Source organism: Schistocerca piceifrons, chromosome 2 (genome assembly GCF_021461385.2).
Source record: "Schistocerca piceifrons isolate TAMUIC-IGC-003096 chromosome 2, iqSchPice1.1, whole genome shotgun sequence".
NCBI lineage: Eukaryota > Metazoa > Arthropoda > Insecta > Orthoptera > Acrididae > Schistocerca > Schistocerca piceifrons.
Genome location: NC_060139.1, coordinates 597,146,694 through 597,167,743, shown reverse-complemented (window position 1 = coordinate 597,167,743; position 21,050 = coordinate 597,146,694). Strand labels below are relative to the sequence as shown.

Here is a 21,050-nt window from a genome sequence, read left to right as displayed (position 1 = left end):
GACATGGTTTTAGAGTGTCTGCCAGCATATTCTGCGAAAAAAGCGGCGGTCGCAAGATACGAACATTCTGATGGTAGACCGAAAACTTCAGCGTAGTGGCCATTCAAGATAGCGACAACAGGCATTTGCAAAGACAGCTGCTACTGACATTAAATAAAACGAATGAACAAGAAGACCCAGCTTTCACTTTGCAAATATCGAAATATGAGACATAAATGGCCGTATCTTTAGACTGCACTGAATTAGAAAGTTAATTCTTTTTACACCGCCAAGGAACTGAAGACCATATTATTTTTCATAACTTGATGCCTCTACCCATTACTAAGAAAAAGGGATGTTAACAAATGGACATAGGCTGGCCGCTGTGGCCGAGAGGTTCTAGGCGCTTCAGTCTGGAACCGCGCAACCGCTACGGTTGCAGGTTCGAATCCTGCCTCGGGCATGGATGCGTGTGATGTCCTTAGGTTAGTTAGGTTTAAGTAGTTCTAAGTTCTAGGGGACTGATGAGCTCAGATGTTAAGTCCCATAGTGCTCAGAGCCATTTGAACCATTTTTTAGATGGACATATAGACAACAAGGTGATCCTATATGGGTTCAATTTTTACCGCTGACGTACAGAAACTCAGCAAAGTATAGGAAGAAACACATTTACAAGTTGCGAACTCCAAAAATATCCGGACAGTTATCTACAAGCCGGCAAAGATCTGTGCGACGACGACAGGGAAGAGGAGATTCACACTCGGTGTGGCATATAGCACATTACACAGAAATAGTACCAAAGTAATAGACAAACTGAAAGTTAATATTTCACTCTGGAACTGGATGTGTGCTGTTTAGTAACACCCATGCAGATTAAATCTGTATGCTGGTCCGGGACTCGAATCCGGAACCTTTTCTGTAGAGAGCATTGCACTTAGGGGTAAGCTATTCAGGCGAACACACGACCCGTCCCGACACTTCCAATTCTGCCAATAGCTCTTTACAGCTTTCAAAGTATCACAAGTATGGTGCGGGAGAGATTCTGTGAAGTTGGACAAGAGGTACAGGCAGAAGAAAAAGTTGTGAGAATGGGTCGTAAGTTGAGCGTGGATAGCTGAGTCGGTAAGAGCATTGCCCACGAAATTCAAGTTTCCGGTTTTGAGTCTCGGTGCATCACTGCGGTTTAAGCTGTCAGACAGTTTGTTAAACTTTGAAGGTTTCCATGACCGAATTTCTCAGTTGTTGGTGAGTCTTCCATGTACTTGCGGAAAAGTGTACATTGGAACTACCAGGAGAAGCGTGAGTGAAAGAACATAAAAATCTAGGGAAAACAGAGAAACGAGGTGTAACGGAGCTTGCTCCTCAGTCAGGAAACCATGAAGCGAAGTTTTCTGAAACTACAATTTTTTCTGAAACCAAAATTTTATCTACAATGACAAAGTATTATTCACTGCTGTACAGGGAAGCAATCAAATATACAAGCAAGGGAATAATTTTAACAGAAGAGAAGAATCCGTAAAACTTAGTAATATATGGGCAGTGGCTCTGCAGAATCGATAGAGTTTTATATTTGACAGGCGACAACCGATACTTAAGTTTTGTCTCTGACAAAGATTATCTCTTTTGATCAGGAGTAGATTCGCTAACTCCCACTTTAAACAGTGTTCATGTCACTCTCCAACGTTTGACTCCTCAGTAGGCAAGACTCAGCGTCGCCACGAGTCCCACCACAGTGTCCAGCGCATCTCTGGATGAAACGTCAGGGACCGAAAAGTTTCTTGGACCAAGGCCATACAAGTCGGAAGACGCATCAGCAGCTAGTCTCTTAAACTCGTCCGACGGACAGATCACTCAGCCTCGTCCCATGCTCTCTCTTTACATGCAAGTTGAGTCGGAAGCCGCCGGCACTGACGTTCTGGAAGCCATGAACAAATTTCATCTCCTTACGTCTCCTTGCCAGCTTAAGCCTGGCGTAGAAAATTTTTTCCGACACCCAGATTACAAGTTACCACCTCTCGGATGACAGCCACCATATCAAAATTTATTTAAAGTTTTTTACTATGGCACCATTCGATTTCCGGCCCTGTGGTCCTTAAACTTTATTCCTGAAATATTATTGTGAAGAACTTTCCGTATATAGACTTCTGGGAATTTTATTTCACTAATCCGAACATTAATTCTACATACATAAAAAATAAGGTTTTTGGTATTTGTCCACCTATTTTACTGTACTCGTAAGGCTATCCTCTCGTGTTAACAGAGTTCCATATTATCAATAATTGTAGGGAACATTAAAGTTTATCTACCCGTTAACATGTAGGTTAACCTTCCGTCCTTTTGATTCGTGTCTCCCATCTGCCTCAGAACTGTGTGTTCGCCGCACTTAACGAATGGAATATCTGCGGTGAACACGAAAACTGGCTTGTAAGTGTCTCGTAGATGGCTAGTCGTCTTAATACGAGTACCAGTTCATTAATCCGAGACCTGGTTGGGCCTGAAGAAAGCTTACATCTCTGCCACGGAAACTATACTGTATGACCAGGCCGATAGGTTGTACGAGCCTTATTCACAAGTACTTCTCAGGTTTCAGGACACGACTGCTCAAAAGCTACAAGACATACCGAAAAATGACACATATCAGTGCATAGAGCGTCTCTCCAAGTTCAGATTCGTAATACCCACCATGGTGCAGTTGCACTAGGGGGCAGGCGTGCCAGAACTCGTAGACAAACCATCAGCTCCACCTATTGTCGCATCACAGTAGCGAACAGGTAGCCAAAGTGAGCTGCCTTCTCAGGCTGTCATGTAAGCGACTTCAAGTAACTGCACGCGGATACTGACGTTTCACAAGCGGAGTTCACATTGAGCTCCAGTAATGTGTGAGTTAAAAAGTTGAAGAGCTGCTCTGTCCACTGATATGTATCTACTTCTGTATGTCTTGGAAGTTTTCACGTAGCCATTTTCTGAAACCATACAGGTATTTATGAATAACCCTGTAAATATCACAAAAGGACGTCAATGAAAGTAAAAAGGTATTATCAGAAATCGAAAATCGTCAGTGGGACCACATTTAATTTTAGTACTTACTTGGAATGGAGGTAGGTCGTTTTGTTGAAGGATAGAAGGTTAGGCTCTGAGTACTATGGGACTTAACTTCTGAGGTCATCAGTCCCCTAGAACTTAGAACTACTTAAACCTAGGCCGGCCGCGGTGGCTGTGCGGTTCTAGGCGTTTCGGTCCGGAGCCGCGCGACTGCTACGGTCGCAGGTTCGAATCGTGCCTCGGGCATGGCTGTTTGTGATGTCCTTAGCTTAGTTAGATTTAAGTAGTTCTAAGTTCTAGGGGACTGATGACCTCAGATGTTAAGTCCCATAGTGCTCAGAGCCATTTGAACCATTTGAACTTAAACCTAGCTAACGTAAGGACATCACACACATCCATGCCCGAGGCAGGATTCGAACCTGCGACCGTAGCAGTCGCGCGGTTCCAGACTGTATCGCCTGGAACCGCTCGGTCACCTCGGCCGGTTAGAAGGTTAGGGTTTAGTGTCTTGACAATGGAATGGTTGTTGCAGATTAATTATGGAGTATGTGTTCAGTTAATCGTGGGTAGTGACGGAAATCGACAGAGGGCCGTTTAAAGTATCCAACCCAGACAGTCATCTTAACTCTGCGTCTGGTAACGCGCTCACCAGTACCTTACATTCACGCCAACTCTCAGTATTTAACTGTCTTCACTAGCTTCGCCCTCTCCGGCATTGCAACACGTCATCGTCGTCAAGCCGTGTCTTTAGAAATTACTTCAATATTTTAACCGCGAGATAGTTACTACCTTGTTCGTGCACGTTTTGTGATGACTACGTCATTGGCTGTAGGCAGCTTGCTTCTCGGAGGATCGGAATTCCAATAAAGAAGAGAAAAAACTAACGGATGTTAACGGGTTCCCGAACGCGATCCAGTGGTGAAATGTATCTGAACCCAGAGATTGCTTTAGTGCTTACGGGGGCGAGCATTAAGCACGGGCCATTTAAGAGTGCTTACGGATGCTGGAGGCGCCTCCGCGGGGCGCACCGGCGTCCACGCGCCGCCGCCGCCGTCGTCGGCTCCGCTGCGGTCCCCCTAATTGCTTTAATTTAGTAAATGGCGTCCGCAGGCCGGCGCGCCTATGTATTATGGACGGAGCCAACTGCATTATACGGAGGGGGAGAGGAGTGGGGGAGGGGGGGGGGTCCGGCTCCATTACAGCGCTGCCTGGACGGCCAGCCAGAGCAGGTAGCCTGTACACTCGCCCCTTCCGCTCCCAGCGCGGACCACGCGGTTTCTTGCCGGACTCACACGGCCCTGATAAGATTCTTTCGTTCCGTGATAAAAAAAAAAGACGCTTCTCATACGCCTTGTGTGATTCCCTCGTTCTGTGCGCTTCCACCAACTTCGATGGCTGACGCTAGCAGCGCACGTAATGCAGGGTGTCCGAAAAGTCTTTCCCTGATTACATAGATTGATAACTCAGGCTAGAAGTAAAATACAAATATAAAACTGGTGTCTAATTGTTTACAAAGTTTTTTTTCACACATCAGTAAACTTCCACATGAGCACCCTTGGTAGCACGTAGCACATCTAGGCTCTATTCAATTTCCGTCCTCACATTAGCCAACATCACTGGAGGGATCGATTCAACGACTGTGGTTATCCGTTGCCGCAGGGTTTCAAGATCTGGTACACGTGTTCGGTAGACCTCGTCCTTGACATAATCCCATAAAAAGAAGTCTAATGGGGTTATATCAGGAGAGCGAGGAAGCCAAACCGTTGGCCCATCACGACCAATCCATCGCCCAGGAAAGGTCATATCGAGATAGGCACGGACGTCCAAACTCCAATGAGGCGGTGCACCGTCTTGCTGAAACAAGACATTGGGGTGATACTGAAGCAGCTGAGGAACAGCATACAGTTGCAACATGTCCAGATACACTGCAGTTGTGATGGTAGCGTCAGCGAAGAAGAATGGCCCGATAATTCGATCGTGCAATAGCGCGCACCAAACATTCACCTTTGGACTGCCTCTGGTGCACTCCATGACCTCGCCAGGGGGTTGTGAACCCTAAATGCGCACATTATGGCGATTCACTACTCCACTGACAAAAAAAGTCGCTTCGTCGGAAAAGGCAATTCGTTTGAGATAACCATCATCGTCCTCAATACGTGATAGCATTTCGACCGCAAAGTCATATCGACGTATACTGTCATTGAACAACAAGGCCTGAACGATTTGCACTCTGTAAGCACGAAACAACAAACGTTTGTGTAAAATGTCATGGAGAGAGCTTTTTGGCATCTGTAATTCACGTGAGGCCCTGCACACCGATTTCTTCTGACTTCGCAGAAAAGACTGCCTTACAGCTTCCACCCTGTCAGCTGAGGTCCTTGGTCGACCAGACCTCGCAAGGTCAGCAACCGATCCTGTGTTCTTGGACCTCTCATACCAGGCTTTAATGCTCTTGACATCAAGTGGATTCCTTCCAAATGTTGTCTGGAAGTGTCTCTGCACTGTGGTTGGTGATTGTGTCTCATTGTCCCACAGGACACACTGTACCTTCTCCTGATTGGTTAACATGGCTTCTTGGGCACTGCACCTCATGCACTACTTGCGTACTGCGAAACTAAAACAAAAAAAACTTAGATAGTTGTAAACAATTCGACACACGTTTCATATTTGTATCTTACTTCTAGCCTTAGTTATCAATTTATGGAATCAGGGAAAGACTCTTCGGACACCCTGTAGACCGTCTTAGAACACTCCAAACAAAATGAAACACCACACTGTTGACACGAATATCTTGATTTCCACTTCAAATGAAGGGGGCAAAAGGCATGTCTTTTTCTTTTTTCAGACAGTTCATTCTTCGATAAACAATAGAGTCCATAGCTCCAAAACAGCAAAGTTTTCTCGGAAACTTCTCGTCATCTGTCGCAGTCCAGGCAGCTGCAAAACGATGTCGTGTTGCCTTGTTCGTACGTTAGTTTGCAGCTGCTGGTTTCGCCATAGAAAAACTTTATTCTTACCGAAGAAGTAAGTTTCTATATCGTCGTCAGCTTAAAAACTTCATCACTTTCAGTTTCCTGCTCCGAATTTGTGTCGTGATCACTAAATATCTCGAAATCGGGGCTCGAAATCGGGGGCATTATCGCTGTGGTCTAAGTCTTCATCTGAGGATTCGCTGATTCCTTCTTGAACATCCACATATAACTCACGTAAAAGACATGGCATAGAAGATTCAACAAAAACAGCGCCCGCAAACTCTGTCGTACGTCTGTGAGACCTCTCAGGACCCAAAAATAAAAAACAAAGCACTCTACAAGGCAAGAGTTCTGGTCCGAGTAGCTTGCCATCCAATAGATAGGTAAATAGAAGGGTCCATTTCGCAGGGTTGTGCGAAATATCATGAGACAGAAGAATCGTAGCAGTGTGACAGACATGGACCTATAGTACTTGAGGATTAAACGGGAACCCGTCAGAAAGAAGGTTTAAAAAAGATTGTAGAAATTTAACCATTCCCGGTTTCGGATTTACTGTAACTCGTTTTCAGATGGCTCTTACATATTCCATCGCTTTCCTGACGAGGCCTCGTTCTGCACTTGTTAATGCTTTTGTGATGTGGTGTGTATTTCTGTGCGACGAATACGTCGTGTATTTGCGTTAGACGTTTTAAAAGTAACACATTTTCTCACATGCAATATGTGACTGCTGTTAAATTCTTTGGGAACTGCTTTGGTTGTTCAGTAGATGAGAAGTGTTTCACAGTAGCGAAGATGAACAAGGCTCATAGCTCGTAAGGTATGCATTTCAAAGTGTGAAAGCAAAGGGAACAGATTTGTTTCACAATAACGAAAATGAAGAACTGCGCATAGCTCTTACGGTATACATTTTAGAGCCCATGTTTAGTACACGTTTTTTCTTGTATTGTTACATACTTTGAATATTTGTCGGTGGAGATCTGATTCAACTTATATGTCCTATGGAACGTAACTTTTGAAACACCCTGTATACACCACTGCACCGAAACCAGTAACTAGTGTACAGCGATGCCTAGCAGGAAAATAAGGAAGTCTGTAAGAGCCATCTGAAAATGGGTTTGTACTAAATCTGTCTGATCTATATAAACTTCCTTAAATCATACTTATTGCTGTTGCTGCTTAAATTACGAGGGAAAATCAAAAATATTTTATTGCAACAGTTAGCTACACCTTCAAGCTACTTCTCTGCATAGCTGCAGCTCCGACTTAGACAGCTTTCGTAGCGTTGTACCGACTCTCCAGTACCCTCGTCATACAAGGCAGTCGCATGTACTTTCTGCCACTTCTCTACGCTGGTCTGCAGCTCGTTGTCTGTGTCAAAATGGTGTCATAGCCAGTGGTCCATGTGAACAATGAGGTGAAAATCAAAGGGAGCCAAATCCGGGCTGCATAGTGGGTGATCAAACACTTCCGTTCGAAAACGCTGCAGGAGTACCTTTGTTGCAGCTGAAGTGTGTGGTGGAATATTGACATGTAAAAGGACAATGCCTGAGTCCAATATTCCTGTTCACTTGTTGTGAATTGCCCTTCGCAGACGATTTTCTTGAATTGCCTGGGCCACTCGCTGAATAAGATCGTCGGTTGACAATCACTTCCTTCCCTGATCGGCTGCGTCATGAACGCCTGAGCGTCGTGCTTCAAAGCTCCTGCACCATTACCGCACTTTTCTGTCACACATGTCAGTTATGTTACGTGGGCTGTACGGAAATCAGGCGGAACCAGTCAGCGGGAAGAAATCAGATGACAGCACTCACTTCAAACTTGCCGGGAGACTGATATTCGAAGTAACTGTATGTGCTCACTGTGCGATGTGACGTGATCGACGGGCGTATTCGAGACGCTGCGCTTCATCGGATTTTCACTGTTTTAGTTTCGGGACTGACCGGATCGTAAAAAAAATGTTACACACATATACAACTTACAATTGTTCTACAGCCATGGTTCTAAATGTCTCCACTTTCGGCAAGATAGTGCACATTGTTTACTGTGACGAGATGAAAAGAAGCACTTTTTTATGTGGCACATATGGCTCAGGTACACAGTTTCCCCGTTAGTGGCTGATGAAAGTTCTCATGCTAGTGATGTTTAGAAACGGTATTCAAATTGCCGTGCGGTTAATGTTGTTTTAGAGATATTGCTGACGTCCTGTGGATTTGTTTTTGTGGGAGATAAAGGTTTGGTCTAAGACATATCGACAGAGACTTCAGGAGAAATGGTTACCCGTGCGTGGGACATCGTGTTAGTTAAGTCGGACGTCATCACCGGCCCAGAAACTCCTACATAAAACCAACGAGAAGGACCGTAATTACCTCCTGGTCGTATCGCGATGGCACCAGTTATATCGCTCAGGAAACCCGAAAAGTGAGGAATCTGCTCGCCGTGCATCGATCACACGAGGTACAAATCCTGTAACTTTACCGTAGCAGAACGGGTTTCAAATGACTACACAGTATCAATTTATCTGTTACATGTTTGAAAATACTGCTGGAAACTCTAACATTCTGCGTGGTGTCTGTTTGTTCTAAGTCGTGTCTCCCTACCACTTTCGCTCAACGACGCTCTGAGCATGTTTTTTAGGGAATTGGCTAGTTTGAACCTGGGACCTGTTGCTGGTAAGGAGACGCCAGACCACACATGACATGTAGAGTTCAGAAGAGTTCAGTGAGACTAGCGATGATAAAATCAAATACTTAATGATTTCAGCGTCAGCTCCACTGCACTCCCTGTAAAAGTATCTTAATACTAACTAAATTTAGTGGAAGGGGTTCAAGGCTTTCCTATTTTTAGTTAGCTGGTAAAATAATGTCGAAAAAGCAGTTAAGTTTACCTTTAGAAATTTTATTCTATTCACAAAACATTGTTTATAAATTGCACTATTGATAAAAGGAAATATTTTAATACGGGATGATAAAAACCAACTGCGTTCAACAAAACTGTGAACGAATATTCCCTGAATGGGTTTCCAAGTTCTACAATGGATCGAAGGGTGACCTATGTCATATCACATCTATAATCTAGATTTAAATTAAGTTTCATAAAAGAGAAAACTATCAAAATGGCCTACAGTGACCCTCAATTATCTTTAATTACTTTTTTAACTTGTCGTAAATTACAGTGGCTGATGTGGCTTCTCAATAATTATATAACAGAAAAATCATTGCGTTTCAGATTTTAACTTCTAGTAGCAAATGTGAATACCACGAAGTTTAATTGACGATCGACACTAGTATTACGTAAAAAGAGGATGTAACAGATGAGACTTCTGCAGTTCTGAGTGAAGCCTTATTGCGGCACCACGTGCGTTCATTACCTTGTCGGTGTTTAGGCAGCGTCAGGGGGCGGCGGGCGACACAGCTCCACGCACCTCGCCGTCTCGGAAGCAACTCTCTCCTAACTTCTCCTTACTACAATTTACCGAAGTTGGTTTAAAAAAAAAGGTATCTGGCTGTGTTTTCAACTGACCAATCGGGGTCTCAATGTTAACCTTAAGCTCCGCCTGCAAAAATTCTGTCTATCCAATGAGAAACGTTATACTTTCGTGGTGGGGCAATGTTTTTAACGTTTGCAACGTAACAGAGACGGGCATAGTCTCACTCTAAAACTTTCAGCTGGTGTGGTCCTTTTAGTGTTATCGTAAGATCTGTACTGTTCTTCTGGAGGGCTCTATCTTTTAACATGGGCTGGGGTGTGGTCCTGGCGGTCGGCTGGCGACGTGGGTGTCCGTCCCTTATCGTAGGGCCTCCTAGCCTACACGACTCTGCTCTCGGCTTCTCGTTTCTTCCCTTGGAACTGCGTCTGTTTCACGGTGGGAAGGTATGACATGCATTGAGGCGTTCTTGTATTAGTCTGTGGTATTCCATTTGCTCACTCGTTGATTGTATTACTTTGGTTAATTTAATGCCAGGATTTATTCGGAGCTATGTGACATACTGCCAGATTTGCTATCATGTCAGGATTTTCATGGAAGGTGTTGGATTTGCCTGACACCTTACAAAACAAAATAAAAATTCGAAAACAACACTCGTTTTCCCCACTCACCATTGGCGACTGGAAGAGGGAGAAAGGGCGCGTGTACATGTGAGAGGGTGAGAGGGAGGGGGGGGGGGGTGGGGATTTGGGTTGAGTGAAAGTTGTACACAAAGTTCCCTCCGTCACGCTTCGTAACGTGGCTTGGCGAAGTCATTCTTACCTCTGGCGTTTCTCAACCCATTTGGGTGTACCGCACTTTCCTGTGTAGACTATTCCTCCGACATGTCAGTGAAAATAGCGACTGCAATACGGTGGAGAGCGGTTTAACAGCTGTCCAGATGATAACGCGCTTCTGTGTCATCAGAGCGACAGGCGTGCCATTAGAGAGCTCGGCACGGACGGGCGGGCGCAGTGAATACAGTTGGAATCGGGCTCGGCGTGCGGCCGCGCGGCAGTTCGATCCCCATTCAGAGTATTTTAATAATGGCTGTCGGCGGTGCGGCGATTACAGCGGCGGCAGTAATGCGGCAAATATCGTTAATGGCGGAGTCGCTAATCTATCAGCGGCGGTCGGGGCGCTTGTTGTGGGAGGGCGAGCAAACACCTGTCTGGGGACTGGCGGCCCGGCTAACGCTACAATTAAATGTTAACGCCGCCTGTCCGCACTCCGCCAGCACTCCCTGCTGCCGGCCCGCCGCTCACACCAGCTGAGCCCTGATACTTGTCGCTAACTGAAAACTGCGTCCACGGCTAGGCGCTGCTCTCTCTCTCTCTCTCTCTCTCTCTCTCTCTCTCTCTCTCTCTATATATATATATATATATATATATATATATATATATATATATATATACAAAAAGGTACGGCCAAACTTTCAGGAAACATTCCTCACACACAAAGAAAGAAAATATGTTATGTGGACATGTGTCCGGAAACGCTTACTTTCCATGTTAGAGCTCATTTTATTACTTCTTTTCAAATCACATTAATCATGGGATGGAAACACACAGCAACAGAACGTACCAGCGTGACTTCAAACACTTTGTTACAGGAAATGTTCAAAATGTCCTCCGTTAGCGAGGATACATGCATCCACACTCCGTCGCATGGAATCCCTGATGCACTGATGCAGCCCTGGAGAATGGCGTATTGTACCACAGCCGTCCACAATACGAGCACGAAGAGTCTCTAGATTTGGTACCGGGGTTGCGTAGACAAGAGCTTTCGAATGCCCCCATAAATGAAAGTCAAGAGGGTTGAGGTCAGGAGAGCGTGGAGGCCGTGGAATTGGTCTGCCTCTACCAATCCATCGGTCACCGAATATGTTGTTGAGAAGCGTACGAACACTTCGACTGAAATGTGCAGGAGCTCCATCCTGCATGAACCACATGTTGTGTCGTACTTGTAAGTCTCCCATATGAAATCATATTAACGTGCTCCATTGAGCGTAGTTGGACGAAACTAAAATGAGCTCTAACATGGAAATTAAGCGTTTTCGGACACATGTCCACATAACATCTTTTCTTTATTTGTGTGTGGGGAATGTTTCCTGAAAATTTGGCCGTACCTTTTTGTAACACCCTATATAATGGTGCTGTTTCTCAATTCATGTTACGCACTTCTAGAGGTTGTACAGGGGGCTTAGTAGATCGTTTTACGTAGGAAGCCATGTACAGAAACGTCATCCAACGACGCTGCAGAGCGTCATAGTTATAGGCGCCGGTGCCTGCAAGTGTATGTATGAGAGTGAGTCAAATGAAAACCTTAAATACTTTTTTTAAATATTATTGAGTGTGCAGAAGTGGTACAAAGCTGTATCACTTTTCAACATAATCTCCCCCACGCTGAATGCAAGTCCTCCAGCGCTTACAAAGTGCTTATATTCCTTTAGAAGAAAATTCTTTTGGTAGTCCGCGCAACCACCCATGCACCGCGTGGCGTACCTCTTCATCAGAACGGAACTTTTTTCCTCCCATTGCGTCTCTGAGTGGTCCAAACATATGGAAATCACTCGGGGCAAGGTCTGGTGAGTATGGTGGATGAGGAAGACACTCAAAATGCAGGTCTGTGATTGTTGCAACTGTTGTACGGGCAGCGTGGGGCCTTGCATTGTCATGTTGCAAAAGGACACCTGCTGACAGCAATCCACGTCGCTTTGATTTGATTGCATGCTGAAGATGATTTTTTAGAAGATCTGTGTATGATGCACTGGTGACAGTGGTCCCTCTAGGCATGTAATGCTCCAAAATGACGCCTTTTTCGTCCCAACAGAGAGTCAGCACAACCTACCCTGCTGATGGTTCTGTTCGAAATTTCTTTTGTTTTGGTGATGAGGAATGGCGCAATTCCTTGCTCGCTCTCTTCGTTTCCGGTTGGTGGAGGTGAACCCAGTTTTCGTCCCCAGTAACGATTCCTGCAAAGATGCCATCACCTTCTCGTTCAAAGCGCCGAAGAAGTTCTTCACAAGCATCAACACGTCGTTCTTTCATTTCAGGATTCAGCTGCCGTGGCACCCATCTAGCAGACACTTTGTAAAACTGGAGCACATCATGCACAATGTGGTGTGCTGACCCATGACTAATCAGTAAACATGCTGCAATGTCATTCAGTGTCACTCGGCGGTTTTCCTTCGCTATGGCTTCAACTGCTGCAATGTTCTGTGGAGTCACAACTCGTTGTGCCTTACCTGGACGAGGAGCATCTTCCACTGAAGTCACACCATTTGCGAACTTCCTACTCCGTTCGTAGACTTGCTGCTGTGACAAACATGCATCACCGTACTGAACGTTCATTCGTCGATGAATTTCAATAGGTTTCACACCTTCACTACGAAAAAAATCGAATAACAAAACGCTGTTCTTCCATGGTGCAAATCGCAAGTGGGACGGCCATCTGTATACCGATATTGCGTTGGTATGTGTGCATCTGCACTATGCTACCACCTACAGGCCATTCTGCACGCTGTTTGTAGCACGCTTACCGACTTAGAGGATAACGGCGCGAAATTCCGATCTGTTATTACAAATTTAAGGTTTTCATTTGATTCGCCCTCTTATATACATGGTGAGTTCGTGATGATGTTACAAACTTTCTAGGATGACTGAGAAGAATAAACGTATCAATTTGAGGTAAGGTTCCCCGTACCAGAAGCGAACGAGTCGAAAGTCAGGAATACACCTACCGGTACAACTGTCGCTAAGATTGTAGAGTAATCAAGTTTCAGAAGTGGAAGTATGGACCAAGAAAGGAAAAAATGTACAGTAAATGCGTACTTGAGGAGCTATATTTACTTATTCATCTTCGCTACCGTGAAACACATCTCTGTTGAGCAAGTGCTCATAGCTGTTAAGGTATGCATTTTAGGGCACATGTTTACTCGACGTTTCTTCTTGTTTTGATCCATACTACCACCTCTGAAAGTTGCCTGCCCTACAGTCTTAGCGACAGTAGTGCCGATAGGTGTATTCCAGTGTCAAAGGTATCAGAGCGGTTTTCGCTTATGACTTTCGACTCAGTCATTTCCGGTAGAGGGACTCTTACCTCAAACTGATACGTTTATCCTTCTCCATCATCCTAGAAACACGGAATTATCTTGTACGTATATACATTTATAGGCGCCGGCGCCTATAACTTTGACGCTTTGTATCGTCGTTGGGTGACGTTTCCGGACATGGGTTCCTACGTACAACTTGATCTTCTAAGTCCCCTCTCTAAGCTCTTGAAACGTTTAAGGTTATTAGTAGTTGGAATAAATAACGGCACCGTGTGCAAAAAAAAATATATTTCGTACCACAAGCGGTATCAGGCCATAGGCCATTCTCAGATTTAATGTTGCGGCTTTTGGAAAACTTAATTTTCCAGGATCACAAGGAAGAACACAATGCTAAATAGCCATCTTCCAATCTTAAAAGTATAGAGAAGGCTAAAGGCCAGTATTCATAACGTAAAGAGCAGACTAAATTAATGGTTCCATATTAGTTGGAATGGCACATACTACGTAACAGAAAGCAGTCTCTGTATCGACTATGAAAGCGAGACGCTTTGTCACAATCACAATTACAATTCGAAAGTGTAAGTTAAAATCGACTAGAACATACAGAAGTGAGCCACAATTATCTGTAAAAAGTTATGTACTGAGAGATTTTTAGAATACACGTATCTCAGAAATTGTAGTTTCTGTATACGCCATGTACCATATCATAATGACATGAGGCAACGTAAGGAGCCATCTTGCCTGTTGACAGTATCGGGAGAAGCTATCCAGCGGAAAGCAACAGGCAGATTGGCCAGTACTGTTTGCACCGACGTTTGATTCACTGAAGCTGCCATCAGGTGGCAGTTCAGTAACAATACAACAAAAACAGATGTAGAGTACATTACAATGTTTAGCATGTTAAAACATGGAAGCTACAGAAATAGTTAGAGCCAATGGATTCCGATAGTGCATTACACCTAACCACATGTAAACAATTTAACGTAAAATGCCCGAAACTGCATCCTACAGCAGTACGTCTAAAATCACAAAACTGATACACAATACGCTTACACAGACATTCAGACATTTTAAAGATCATCTCGTGCAAAACTGAAATGTCAGGTACTTATGACATTATCAAATTATTTATTTATTTAACACATGACAATATAAATTAAAGTGCGACTAACATACACGAACTGTAAAAATATATAGGACTGTAATCCTTCAAGGGTTGTCTCTCTCAGTTCAAAGAAATCTTCTAGATTTTCACGATAAGCTCGTCTCCTACAGCTTCTTACAAGGTGTTTGATGGTCTTACGTTCATTGTCACAGTGGCATTGAGAACGTGAAGCTATCCCGATCGGTGAAAACTTTCTGCACAAATGCCATGGCCTGTACGAAACTTGTTAATTGTCTTCCAAGCTCGCCGCGGTAATCCCATGCCGACTGGCCTTGTACCAGCTCTTATGAGCGTCTTATATTTCTCGTGGGCAATGCTGTTGCACGTTTCTGATCGTGTTGAAATCCACTGCTTGCAGCGATTCTGCCTATATGATGGGTGACTGCCTGGATTTCAATCGGCTCGTGCAGCGACATCAGAGTGAATTGGAAGGTGCGGAATTTTCAATAATTTTTCATAAACCTTGGGAAGGGCATTCTGTCTTCGAACATCTGGTGGTGCAATGTAGCTTAGATATGGTAAGCAGTGAAGAGCACTAGACCCGATGCAGCGTGTCAGTGCCCTCAATGCTGCATTTAGCTGAACATAGATTTTTCTCACATGTGACATATTAAGCCACACTGGAGAACAGTAAACACCCTGGAGCACGGTATTCATTCTCAAATGATAAACAGGAATATTGTTCCGAGTTCATTAAGTGCTCGAACACACTGAGCAAGACTCCTGTCGTATTAGGTCATTGGTGATCACTTGAGAATGGCCTAGGACCTGAAACTGTTGTGAATTAAATAACGTTTTGTGCAAATGAAGCTGCCATGTATTCCGAAAAGTCGCAATATCAGTGGTCAATAGTGAATCTAAACTTAGCCTGAATACTTTCAAAAGGAAGAGCTAGAACCTCACTGCGATTGTGGTAGGTGACATAATTGGTTGTTCCTGAAATAGTTTTGCGCTAAACCGGGAGTCCAGGAGTACTCTATAATTGTTGTACTATGGCGGAATCGTGAACATGATAACTTATGGTATATTAATGTCCGCATTCTGCATCTACAGGGTCAACCTGAACTGCAGCGACTGAATTTCGGAGGATGTCCAGGGATATTTCCTGGTTATTTTGGTGTACAGGTCACGTATTGTCCGACTACTCGTTCCAAAGTAATAATTAGATTTATTCGGTTTGTTATCGCAGTTACAGTCGTTTCTGCGAAAATACTTTCACAACACAAAGAGGGGGACAGCAACGCTGGGACACTTCCAGGAGATTTAGCTTTGCATTAAGTCGAGTATTATCCTTGCGGTAGAGAAATAGGTTTTATAAATCCTCAGGAATTCGAAGTTGTCTAATTCGGAATTCACGATAGTTGTTATCACAAAATGGAACCCTTGCCTGATAGTGTCGGGCATCAATTGCTCTAAGCCCATTCTTTGTAAAATGTTCGGTGCATTCCTTCCCTTCTGATTGGCTTCACCCGTGGGAGAATTTTTTTATCAATGTTGGTCACCGACACACAGCAAATATAAAGCTTGCTCAGTCCTTCGACCGATGTTTGTTTGAAGGTTTTCGTGACGTTCCGCCAGCACGAGTGGCTGACATTGTCAAAGCTTCGCTCTCCATTGCTGGTGGTGGAGGGTGAAGCTTTGACAATGCCAGCCAAATCAGAAAAATCTTCAAACAAACGTCGGTCGAAGAACCCGAGACAGGAGCCAACTTGCAATTTGTCAACAAGTGGCCATGAAACCCTTTACAACTTTGTATTTACTCATTTCGCTTGCTGAAGCCCACATGATGAATAGCATTGTGATCGTTTAATAGTGTATTAAAGTGCCGTACAGAACAACGCAGTAAGAGAAATTATTATTGGGAGTTACTATAACCTGTTCGTATTGCGTAACGCGCAGGACCTAGGTTTCGGAACTGAGGGTGAGACGGACCCAGAATGAATCCGCGTGGTGTGTTAACGACCGTCGACTGGTACACTGGCCAGCCTGAGGATGGCTTCTAGGCCGTTTTTTATGCTCGCTTAGGCAAATGCTGGGCTGGTCTCTAAATAGCGCCTCAGTGAAAACGGTGCACAAACAGTTACAGTACCTCAAAGTTTCGGCGATTCACAGACAGGTGGCGCACACGACTTCCTTCCTAGGTTACCGTGACGATTGTGGTTTCAGGAAGGCATTCGCCCACTAAGTTAAATAATGAAATAAAATTTGGCGAATCCTGACAGAGCTGACCCCGTGCTAGACGGGAGAAACGCTAGCAAAAGGAAAAGAGGGAAGTTGGAAGCTAGTACATATAAATTTAGAAGATAAGATGAAAATATATAATACAGTCCTAGCCGGTTCTTCTGTCCAGAGTGTTACGACAAGAGTTTGGCATTGCTAAGTGGACTTTTTAAGACATTAAGAAGAATCGCAATAAAACTTCGAACTTTGAGTTAAAACAAGACGAAGTAGGTGGGAAACGCCTACTGGACCAACGCTGGCCACCATTGACGGTGCTGTCTGTGTACACCTGGTAGAAACAACAGCGCTGTGCCGGAGTTCCCGTTAGAGCAGCCGAACTGCCGGCTGCAACGGGGAAGATTTGCTGATAAATTAAGCCCAAAAAGTTTCAAGGCTAATACTGAATGATTGTTCTTTCGGCGATCGGTACTATATTTCTGAAAGAAAAATATATGGTGGAAGTTTAAGAGCAGACATAGCACCTGTTGATCAGTTTCGTAAAGAGTGAAAGCCTGTTTTAAAAGGGGAAATTTGTCTTTGGCACAGATCTATAACGCAGATGGAACTTGCTTGTTTTGGAAGTCCATTTCCCGACAATATACAGGCTACAAAGAAGGGCAGTTCATACTCCTAATTTCAGTCTAGGATGACTAGTTTAGAAAACATTTCTATGATTGTGACTTGCAGTAATTCGGATTGGGACTCAGTCCAATTAGACCGAATTTGTAAGTTTCACTGTATTTATAGATGTGTAAGACGCCTGTAAATTAGAATTGTATCACTTGACAACAACCGCGATGATAGAGATTGGTAGCGGAGAGTGAGAGTGTGTTGGTGACGCTGTTGCAGGCTTCTCGTCGGTGATCCCGGGCTTCCCGCGCTACTCGGTGATGGGCGACGCGCGCGCCGGCGTCTTCAACCTGCGGATCAGCAACGCCACGCTGGACGACGACGCCGAGTTCCAGTGCCAGGTGGGGCCGGCGCGCCTCCACAAGGCCATCCGCGCCAACGCCCGCCTCACCGTCATCTGTGAGTACCCTCTCTCCTTCACTCTCACACCGGTGAAACGCCTGCATTTCATATGTCGCGGGGAAAAGGTACTTCTGTGTCGTGAATGTATAGGGCTTTCAAAGGCTCTGCGGCAAACATCTAGGGGCGATAGATCACATCGTGGGGATCAATTTCTGTTACACTCAAAATGTTCACTAACGCTTCCCGGTGACGCCACGCATGGTTTGAGACTGATTGTGCACATGAAAGGCGGCATGGAGTAGGAGCCCTGCGGCGGTCGTATGCGCTGTGTGTTGCCTATCGTCCAGTCATTTGCTCCACGTGAAATGCAGCAGGCCCAGCAAAGTTAAAGTTGCTGATGCGCTAATAAAATACCTTTTTCTGCGTAGAGACACTCATTCTTGTAGTTTTCTTGTTGAAAATGACTCTATAATTCCTGAGGGTATTTTAGTTCCGTCGATACAATAAAAAAAATGCGTATTTTACTCACCAGACACGTTTCCCTTTATTGGCGTAAAGCATCATCAGTGGTCTGTAATTAAAGATATTTACAATTTGATTTGTTTTTAAGATCGATAAACAGTTCGTTACCAATTTGTTGGATTTTACTGACGGTAAATTCTGCTTAGTTTCTCGCCTACATCAGGAATGCCGCCTGCTACTACGTGATTGGTGCCTTTCTTCATTAGACACTGATACTTGTAATCTAATTTTTCGTTGTTCTGTAGAACTATGCATTTCTTACGTATTACGCAGCGTACTTGTTCGTAGACTACTGTTTACTGTTTACTTTTGTACTTCTATGTGTGTATTGTATTTTGTAATGTTGCCAACATAACATTGCCACTAGTTTGTCTTTCACCTACACTCTTTATTTTTAATTACATGTGAGTTATTCTGTTTAATTGTGTTGCTGTGTACTTACATATTTTGTAAGAGTTCTGAAGGAACGGTGATGGAGGTTTAAAAAACAAAATAGGTAGGGGAGGGAGAAGCAAGGATGAGTGGACATAAGTGCATAGTTGTGTGATGGAGAGTCAGTAGGAGGTAAAGGTGAGGAGCAAAAAGTGAAATGAAATTGGGGGAGTCAGGGGACGGGATGGGGTGGGAGAGAGTGAAGGATGGAAAAGACTCTTTTCTTTTTCAAGCGATATTTTCAATTATTTACATAGTGTGTGGTATCCAATATTTATTTAGTCATTGAGTAACTATCTATTTTGTGTTAATGCTTTGAACATGTGGAAATTTTCTTGGAGGGTGAGTAGGTGTCCGTCTTTACTAATTCTTATGATGTTGTATCTTTTGCAATATTGCTTGGTCTGTGGTATTCCTTTTTTAGATAACCTGCAAATGTTGTGTGGTTTTTGCCATATTTCAGGGCTGTGGTGTGTTCTTTATATTTTGTGTCGGATGTCCCTCCAGTCTTTCAGTATATATTTTTCACAGTCTCTGGATACGTAGAGTGGAATTCGCAAGTTATATTGTATAGCTGGTAGTAGGTTAGTAGGAAACCACTTTGGGAACGTTTGCGAAGGCATTTCCAGTTCCATAATTTGCCTTACAGCCGACGAAAAATTCCCAAAAACTTAGGTAAGAGCGGTTTATGAGAATTATTTCTAATTTGACATTGAGACAGAGTAGAGTCAATGACTCACTCGAGTCGAGGAAGGAAGATTAGAGTTTAAGATGTCGTCGATATTGAGGTCATTGGAGACGGAACACAAGCTCGGATTGTTGCAAGTATGGGGAAGGAGATAGGCCGTGCTGTTTCAAAGGAACCATTCCAGCATTTTCCTGGATCGTCTTAGGGAAATCACGGAAAACCTAAATCAGGAAGGCTGGAAGCGGATTTGAACCCTCTTCCTCCCGAATGCTAGTTCACTGTGCTAACGACTGCGCCACGAGTCGCACAAGATATGCAGTGTTCCTTTGTCGGTGTCGATCGCAGACGATTCAGTGGACAACGGTTTGCGTCTGCATCAGAGAATAAAAACCGGGGAATTGTGTAGGGAAACCAAGTGATGCACATTTCCACTGCTGCTTGCGCTAGATGCGTGCTTCCTATATACGTCAGAGCAGAAGCTGGAAAATGTTCAAATGTGAAAAAGACAAAGTATAAAAAAATTACAATGAAATAGGCCTACATGCTTACTTTCATTAGAATCTATTCAACTACCTTTGCATTTATACCCGATATTTTTTGATTTCAAATTCTTCACAATTTTATTTACTGCCACTAGTAATTTCTAAGAATCAGTCATCCGTTACATATCAATACAAGGATCTGAAGCCGTGAAAACAATAAAACATATTTAAAAAATAGGAAGGGCACTGTTTGTAATTAAAGGAAGACAGGAAGGACCCAGTTATTGATCTTATACACTGCCGACGGCCTATGGCGCTCTGCTACCAGCTGAGTGGCGTTTATACATCTCATGTTCAGTAGAGACGACACGGCCCTGAGCATCCAATAAAAGCCGAACAGGGGAACCTCATCACACCCACTGTCTACAAAGCCTTAATCCACCCAAATCTATTTGCCCAGGGCCGCGTGGGTTGGGTTGGGTTGTTTCGGGGAGGAGACCAAACAGCGAGGTCATCGGTCTCATCGGATTAGGGAAGGACAGGGAAGGAAGCCGGCCGTGCCCTTTCAAAGGAACCATCCCGGAATTTGCCTGGAGCGATTTAGGGAAATCACGGAAAACCTAAATCAGGATGGCCGGACGCGGGAGTGAACCGTCTTCCTCCCGAATGCGAGTCCGGTTGGCTAACCACTGCGCCTTTGAAAGGGCACGGCCGACTTCCTTCCCCATCCTTCCCTAATCCAATGAGACCGATGACCTCGTTGTCTAGTCTCCTTCCCCAAAACAACCCAACCCAACCTCAACACTACACTCACTCCACATCTTATCCCAACGAGACGTTATCCGCCTCCCCCTACCTGGCTATGAAGTCAGAGCTCTATCCCACTTTCCAGTTGTAAAAGGATTCTACTCCCCTCATCACGTCAGTACGTCTCTTCGCCTTCATCCTTACTTCCCTCCCTCTCTTTCCAAACGATGAGTTTGGTGTCCTCCTATGGAACTCTTTCGCGGCACATCTTATCCAAACAACCCTCTTTTCTACAAACTCTTTTCAACAACC

At 44.3% G+C, this 21,050-nt stretch overlaps 1 protein-coding gene across 1 annotated transcript in view; it reads left to right on the top strand.

The window, feature by feature from the left end:
* LOC124775647 (nephrin) overlaps positions 1-21,050 on the top strand; it is a 169,895-nt gene that overhangs the window by 81,632 nt on the left and 67,213 nt on the right. The window contains exon 2 of the mRNA XM_047250475.1: positions 17,745-17,924. Coding sequence (XP_047106431.1) covers positions 17,745-17,924 — 180 coding nt within the window. The remainder of the gene's footprint in view (positions 1-17,744; positions 17,925-21,050) is intronic.